This window comes from Solanum dulcamara, chromosome 7, assembly GCF_947179165.1.
Source record: "Solanum dulcamara chromosome 7, daSolDulc1.2, whole genome shotgun sequence".
NCBI lineage: Eukaryota > Viridiplantae > Streptophyta > Magnoliopsida > Solanales > Solanaceae > Solanum > Solanum dulcamara.
In genome coordinates, this window is record NC_077243.1 from 54,059,606 (window position 1) to 54,068,612 (window position 9,007).

A 9,007-nucleotide genomic window follows, 5' to 3' on the forward strand; every position below is an offset into this window, starting at 1 on the left:
TACTGCAGGATACTACAGCTTAGAAAGGCAACAGAAAGTTGAAGCCTCCTTTAAACCTACTACAAGATTGCAGCTGGATCTCCAATCCACAACATCTCCAAACCTGCTGACTAATACAGCTCCAAAACGGCTGACTGATACACTTCCTTCCATTTTTCATCCTCCATAGCTGCTATAATCATGATATTGAAGTTGATGCGTCTCTCCATTTGGACTTACTTGGTATGACAAGACTAAAAAGGGCAAGATGAATAGAACTTTCTCATCCCATGCGAGATAGAAGTTTCGTATACTTGTTCTGCTTCAGTTTAACTATGTGATTCGTCGCGTAGTTGAAGAGGATTAGTATAGGTTACTTTCTTGTTTTTTCTCATGGAAGGAGAGAGTCTCCCTTATTTATGCTTACTTAGTCGACTTGTATCGAGAGGAGTCCTCCCATAGGTTTAATGCTTTCTAGTTTTAGTTAGCCTTTTTTGTAACGGGAATGAGTTAGCCGACCTTAGTAGGTTAGCCGACTTATGAACCAACATAGGATCGGAGGTAAGGTTTATGTCCCCCTCTGTGTATTTTTACTTTATTTATTTATGTTAAGGCTTAGGGGTGCTGCTCAACCCCTGACTGTGCACGAGAGGTGGGAGCCTCGTGTAGGGTCTGTTCCCCCAAAAAAAAAAGAAACAGGGCTTTCTCAAAAAGCAAAAAATAGGCAACATATAGGTACAGAGGGAGACGGGTAAATCCAGAATGCTATGTGCTCACTTTCACCTCCGATCACGACAGCTCCTGACTTGAATCAATTCCAATAGCTAGTACCCGAACCTATATCAGGGAAATAAATGAAGAGTGTAGTAAGCAGGCATCATAGGTTGACTGAGCAAGATAATCAAAAGTAAACAGAAATATGAGAAAGTAATCACAACCAAAGATAGGACAAGATATAAATGTAGGAATGTACATGAGCATACTCCACACACAAAGAGAAAGAAACTAGCTAAATCTGTCGGGCTCCCATAAACCCGATGGGTATGCTCGTGCACAAGCCTAAGGTAACAACCTGAACAGACTCCCATAAGGCCGACAGAAGCAAGGATAGTTGAAGTAGAATGAATGGATCCGATAAAGTTCCGTACCACTAATTTCCCGGACTTGACCCAACCATCCTAAAGCTTGTAACTTTAACCTAAAGCTGAGAGTAGATAAGGACTTAAACTAAAGATTCATCAGAGAATCAGAAGCCCGAGCCAAGATTTAAAAGAACCAAGGACGTTAACCCCGGTGATAGAGAATCATGGATTTGAACCACTATAAGAGAGATCACAGACTTGAACTGGGTAATAGTATCTAAGGAGTACATCCAAAGAAAATAAGGAGCGAAGGACTTGAACCAAGGCTATGTAAGGGCACTGGGCTCGAAATATAGAAAAGTGAGCAGCGACAAACTTAAACCGAGACAATAATACCAAGACAAGGGTTTAAACCCCGCTCGATAGAGTGAATTAGGGACTTGAACCAAGAACGGAGGTGAGTAGGATAGAATTAGGATCAGTGGCTAGCTGAGCATCACGGGGAGTACCCCCATACCGAGCGTTATCAATTAATTACTCTAGCCTAAACCATATCCCACTAGAATCATCTAAAAGACCTCTAGAAGCAAGAACCAAGCCATACGTGATCGATAAAAGAATAGGATATTACGGAGGTAAGGTTCCCAAGCTGTGTTATTTCCTTGCTAATGCTCATACTATCAGACTCAAGTCTGTTATATCAGTCTACATGGAGCTAAGCTGTCCAAAACGAAGTCAGAGAAGTTCTAAGGCCCAACAGCACCAAAATCGCACAAGTCTAAGCTAACACTAGTCTAATCCTAGACTAAGGCCAAACATGCTTCCAAATATATAACCCAAAGGCACAGCACATACCACAAAGTAGGGATAGCCACAATAGTAAGAGTCATGCTTTAACAGTCTAATAATTTCCCAAAAATAATGCCTAGGACATGAGCTCTAGGAATTTAGCATGCTTGACGCCCAAACCCTTCTAAGCTCATAAAATTCAGTATACAAGTGGCTAAACATGCTAAGTCTAAAGGGAGAAAAACCATAGCCTACCTGTAGGTCGCCCACGGATTCTCAAACTCACAGAACCAAAACTTTTCCATTCTGAATGGCCTCCAAATGCTGCCACACTATCAACAATAGAATCACAATGTTAATATAGTTGTTATGACACTAAAATTATTAAATTTAAAGATAAGCCAATTTCAAAGTCAAAAATTGGGAATTGTGGGACTCGCTCTATACTCACTAAATTAACACTGAAAATAGGCTTACTACCCCAGTTCATGTTCCAAAAAGGACACAATTCACGGACAACATCAACTACAATCCAAGCATGCATCAAACTTGGCATTCTAACTCAAGAACATTAACTGGCAAGTAAAAAGGGAAATTTACCTCAAGGGAAGCCTCAAATCTCAATTCTGACCACACCACTAGAATCTCCTTAAAATATCACACAGAATAGCCCTTAGAATCACCCAAATCACCTATAAAATAGTGGAGAAAATGTGCTTCAAAGTTCTAAGAACAATGGTGGAAATTGAGACTTAAACGAGCCTCAGGTATCGCAAAAGCGAACACCTGGTGATCACTTAAGCGACCAACTCAAAGAGGCGGGCATCGCTTTAGCGACATCAGGTCACTTAAGGGACCAAGTCTGTTGCTTAAGCGACACCCACCCAAGAGGTTTGATCGCTTTTGCGACCTCTTGGCTACTTTGGAGGCACTCGGTTTAGCAACCAGGAGTCCCTTTAGCAACGACACTAGACTCAGCTGGTGCAAATATGAACTTAGGATGTCAAATTCTCTAATGAGGTGCTCGGGATTTGTTTGGAACCCCATACGAGCAAATGAGATAAGCCACCCCACCAAATTTGACATTTAGGACACAATGGCGCATTCAAAATTTCCTTACTAGTCATTTTAATAAAAAATGGGTCCCATACCCAAATTCCATTTTGAGCCTAATTCTACAACGGACCTCGGGATTAGATCGAAAGTCTCAAAAAGTGAATGAAGGGTTGTTCTAGACCAAACTCAATATTCTAGAACTAACCGCGCTATCAGAATTTTTATCCGAGTGTGAGAACGTTGACCTAATTCAACCATGGGTCCAAATTTCAAAGGCAAAAGTGCCAAATGGCTCCAAACTCATGTTGATTGCCTCGATACTTGCGTCGACCATGCTACTAGCCTAATTTGTCATTTTTGAAGCTGATGGAACCTTCAAATTATATTCTAAGGTCGTTTTCCTAAAGTTATGACCGAAGTCAACTTTTCAAGTTATAAAAGCTCCAAAGTAGGGAAATGGGTCTAAAACCAAAACAAACAACCAGGCGACCGAACACTCAGTGCCAGCAAGTCATAAATGACTTGGGGTCACTACAGGAATACTCTAAATGATGAAATGAATACTTTATTTCTAAAATGACCTGAAGGGTCATTATAGTTGGTACCATAGAGAAATATCACAGCCTGTGATGAAGTTCACGATGCGTGATGCCTTCGGTGATCCTACACTTAGAATATTTTCAAAAATAAAGACAACGGACCTCCACCACAGATTGTGAAGTAAAATACGATCTGTGGTGAAGGCCATCATCCCCAACCTCTCAGTCCTGCCATTTTCAATATTTCTCACATTTTACAACTCTATATTCATACAATTTCAAGCACATTCCACACATTAAACTATTTAATTAATGCAAATTAACCTTTAGGAATTTGTGTTTAAGCAATCATAACTAAAATTTACCCACAAAATCAAACTATTAATCCATGAATTTAAAATCACCCTATCCCCACATACTTTCATATTCACTGACACACTAAGTCTGAACTTGTCCCAATTACTATGCATAAATGTTTAGAACTAAGGCACAACTCCCATTTTGCATCAACATAAAGAGTTGAAAGGAGAACTTACTAGTTAAATCACTCGTTCTTCAAGCAACTTAGACAGTCACAGTTCTTGGCACAAGGGCACGTAAATTACACACAAACACGAACAAGTTGCAAAGCTTTGAATTCGGTGGGAAAAGGAATGATGTTCACGATTTGGAAATTGAGGGACTTTCTTCATAATGGGGGAGAAGGGAAATGGCCGAGTTTGGGTGAACAAGTGGGTTAAACCCAATATCCCTAATTTAATTTGGGATCAAGTTGGGCTAAAACTTAAATAGCCTCTTAGGATTCATAATTTGTGGTGGCTACTCATGAATAGAACCATAGACGTATTCCTACTTCGTGACATGAGACTTGGACAAAAAGCAAGGGACCTCACCTGGGATTCACGACAGGCAAAACGGTCCGTGAAATTTTTCACTTGCTGTAATCCCTTCCGTATTGATAGACTTGGAGAAAAAGTGAGTGACCTTACCTGGGATTCACGAAAGATAAAACAGTCCGTGAAGTTCATCATAGGCCGTAATCCCTCCCATAATCTTAAAGTGCATGATTAATGTGACCAATACGCCACTCCACCATGGGACGTGTTTCCCTATATGGTCCGTATAGATGCCCGTGGTGGAACCTTTGTTAATTTTCAATATGTTTTCCTCCTTTGAAACCCTACAGTCACAGAACACATCATGACTCTATAAAAATGTCAAATAAAAAAATTAACCTATCTGCTACAGATATAATCCTTAGATTGCTTCCCAAGTAGCATTTGACTTAACATCACGGCACAACGTGGGTCAACCTACTACTCAGACATCGTAAGCTTTTCCATATGGGCTTACTCCCATACAATACCTGATTTAACTTCTCCACACGATGCAGGTTCCTTGACAACTAAGACTTTATCAAGGTGGAGCTCTTCAACAACTTTCACCTCTTTAGGGGATCCTACATATAGTTTCACATGCTATCCATTCACTTTGAACCTATGACCATCTTGTGCTTCAAGCTCAGTTGCACCATGAGAAAATACTTATGCCAAAGTGAAAGGTACAGAAAACTTTGATCGTAGCTTGCCTGGAAACAACCTTAGCCTAGAATTAATCAGCAATACTTTATCACCAATGCTGATTTTGCGCTTCTCAATATGTCTGTCATGATACAGTTTCATCCGTTCTTTGTAAAGAGAAACACGCTCATACGCACGCAAGTGAAACTCATCCATCTCATTGATTTGATCTAACTTCATATGCGCAACTTTATTCCAACTCAGGTTAAACTTTTTCAGGGCCCATAATGCCTTGTGTTCTAGCTCCACTAGCAAGTGACATTCCTTGCCAAACACTAACTAATATAGGGACATACCAATGGATGTTTTGAAAACTGTATGATATGGCCATAGAGCATCATCCAGCTTTTTAGCCTAATCAGTCCTATTAGCATTCACAGACTTGGCCAGAATCTCTTTGATTTCGCAGTTGACACCTCAACCTATCTACTACACTAGAAGTGATATGGAGTGGCTACCTTGTGTTGTCACACACATATTTCACTAGAAGAGTCCAAAAGATCTTATTTCAAAAATGGTAACCCCCATCACTGATGATAGCCCTAGAAGTTCCAAACCTAGAAAAGATATTTCTTCTCAAAAAATTAGTAACACTCTTTCTCTCATTATCTTGTAAGGGGAACGCTTCCACCCCTTTTGAGACATAGTCAACTTCCACAATAATATACTTCATCCTATATGAGCTCATGAATGGCCCCATGAAATCAATGTCCCATACATCAAATAATTCTACCTCTAGGATCAGTGTCACAGGCAACTTTTGACTCCTAGATATGTTACCTTGCCATTGGCACTGGTCATAACTCTTCACAAAACCATGATCATTTTATAGATACCAGGCCAGTAATATCCATATTGCGGTATCTTTTGCATAGTATGGATCCCACCATGGTGTCAACCTACTTAAGATGAGTGACAAGCCTACAAAATATTTAGAATTTCTACTACTGGAACACACCTCCTGCTGACATTGTCAGCATACATCTTGAGTAAATATGGATTATCCCAAAAGTACATCTTAAAATTATGTAAAAACTTCTTCTTATGATAGAAAGTAAGATCCCCATGGCATAATATAACTAACAAGATAGTTAGCATAATCAGTGAACCAAGGAATAAGATCAAGAGTGGTAGCTAAGACATGTTCATCTGGGAAGGAATCATTGATGTCAAGCTTATCCATACCTCTATTTTTATCTTCCAGCCTATACAAGTGGTCACCTGGTTGATTTTCACTACATTTACGGTCTTTCACCTCAAAATCAAATTCCTAAAACAAGAGTACCCATCTAATTAACCATGGATTCACATCCTTCTTAGTCACCAAATATCTCAAGGTTGCATGGTCAGTGTGCACTATCACCTTGGTACCCAAAAAGTACGCTCTGAATTTTTTGAATGCATACACTACTGCCAACAACTCTTGCTCAATCACAATATAATTCTTCTAGGCTGTATTTAGCACTTTGCTGGCATAGTATATAGGATGAATGATCTTGTTGTGCCTTTTACCTAGCACAACTTCTAAAGCAACACCGTTAGCATCATACATGATCTCAAACATGGCAAACCAATTTGGAGCAGAAATCAATGGTGCTGAAATTAACTTCTCCTTCAAATACTCAAGGGCTTTCAAGCATGCCTCATCAAAGTAGAAATTTATCTCTTTCTCTAACAACTTGCACAAAGGGTGTCTAATTTTAGAGAAATCCTTGATAAAGCGCCTATAGAAGCCTGCACGACCCAAGAAGCTTTGGACACCCATTACAAAGATTAGAGGAGGCAGTTTTTCAATCACCTCTATCTTCGCCTTGTCAACCTCCAACCCTTCTCAGAAATCTTATGGCCCAGCACACTACCCTCTTTGACTATAAAGTGGTATTTTTCCTAGTTTAGGACTAAGCTGGCATCTTCATATCTTTGCAATGCCCTGCTAAGATTGTACAAACAGTCATCGAAAGTATCACCCACCACAGAAAAAGCATCCATAAATACCTCAAGAGTGTCTTCCACTATGTCAAAAAATATAGACATCATGAAGTGCTGGAATATAGCATGTGCATAACATGGTCCAAATAGCATGCGCTTGAATGCAAAGGTACCATAAGGACATATAAAAGTAGTATTCTCGTGGTCATTTGATTGTAGCCAGAGTATCCATCCAGAAAATAGTACCAACCTCTGCCTACCAACCTATCTAGCATTTGGTCAATGAAGGGCATTGGAAAATGATCTTCCAAAGTCCATTTGATAAGTTTGTGGTAATCTATGTAGATTTATCATCCAATAACTGGCCTAAGTGGGACCAGCTCATTTTTATCATTTGCAACGACTGTCATACCTCTCTTCTTAGAGATATATTGCACATGACTAACCCAGCTGTTATCCGATATAGGATATACCACATATGCATCTAACTACTTGATAATCTCCTTCTTAACTACCTCTTGCATAGGTGGGTTTAGTCTCCTCTGGTGTTCAATACTAGGACTGCAATCCTCCTCTAATTGAATTTTATGAGTGCAAATGCCAAGAGGAATACCTATGATATCAGCAATAGTCTAACCAATAGCTTTCTTGTACCTTTGCAATACCTCAACCAGTATTGTAACATGTCTTTCACTCATATCTACAGCAATAATCACTAGCAAAGTGTTGTTCTCACCAAGAAAGATGTACCTTAAATGGCTTGTCAACTCTTTGAGCTCAAGTACAGGTGGCTCATCTATGGATGGCTTAGCGGGTGGAGTTGGTCTGTTCTTCAAGTCAAGATCAAGCTTTTTGGGGTCATAGGTGTGTGATCCTACACCTTGCAAAGCATTTATAGACTCATCATACCTCTCAATATTATCACCTTTGAAATTCATGATTATAGCTACTAAAGGCTCAACAGCAAGCCTTTCCTTAATGGGCACATCGACGACACTCTCTATCTCGACAACAAACACAGATATCACTATCATATCTTTTGGCTTTTTTATAGAGGTACATACATTGAACTTGACTTCTTCATCGTTTATTCTAAATGTAAGCTCTCCACTCTCTACATCCATCAATGCCCTTCCAGTTGCCAAAAATGATCTCTCCAAGATGATAGGAACCTCAAAATCAACCTGACAATCTAGTATGACAAAATTAGCTGGGAAGATGAACACGCTCACTCATACCAACAAATCACACAAAATTCCTACTAGTCGTTTCACAGGTCTATCCACCATTAGCAGCCGCATGGAAGTCAGTTTGGGGGCTCTCAAGCCAAACTTTATATAGATGACTAACGACATAAGGTTGAAATCAAAAGCACCAATAGTGCAGGATATGGTGAACTCACTTGGATCTTCCTTCTTTTCAACCAAGGACATTGTAGTAGTGGCACTACAGTGATGCAGATTTTTGGTTGGCTGAAAAGAGATTGTCCTCTTCTTTGTAACCAAATCCTTCATGAACTTGGCATAACCCAACATTTATTCTAGGTCCTCCACCAATGGGATGTTGACCGATATCTCCTTGAGCATAGAAATAAACCTCAGAAACTTTCCATTCTTAGCCTTTTTCTTCAATCTATGGGGAAATAGAGGCAGCGGCTTGCGAATAGGTGGCAAAGGCTAAAGTACCTCTGCCTCCGCTTGCTTGGTTTCATTATTTTCCTCAGTCTATTTCTGCTCCAATAACATATCTTTAGCCTCATCATCGTCATCAAATACAACTGCCTTATCTACATATTGCTTTGCATGCCCATCAATCTCAAAGGTTGCATCCTTTATCTGCTCAGTGCCTGCAATAATAGGGTTAAAAGGTACCTTACCACTCCTCATTGTCACTGCCATGTATTGCCCCTTTTTTTAGGGTTTTGCACTATGTCTCTAGGCAAAGTACCAGTCTTCCTCTAATTTAAAGTTGTTGACAACTGTCCCATCTGATGCTACAACTACTTGATAAAGGTAGAGTGGAAATCCACCAATTGGATGATATTGGTCATGTT

The 9,007-nt window shown here is 39.8% G+C and overlaps 1 protein-coding gene across 1 annotated transcript; it reads right to left on the reverse strand.

The window, feature by feature from the left end:
- Positions 1–7,586: 7,586 nt before the first annotated feature.
- On the reverse strand, positions 7,587–8,489 carry LOC129894752 (uncharacterized). The gene is made up of 2 exons (XM_055970403.1): positions 8,193–8,489; positions 7,587–8,138 (listed from the first exon to the last, which is right to left on the reverse strand). The coding sequence occupies exons 1-2, from the start codon at positions 8,487–8,489 to the stop codon at positions 7,587–7,589; spliced, it is 849 nt and encodes a 282-aa protein (XP_055826378.1).
- Positions 8,490–9,007: the final 518 nt, after the last annotated feature.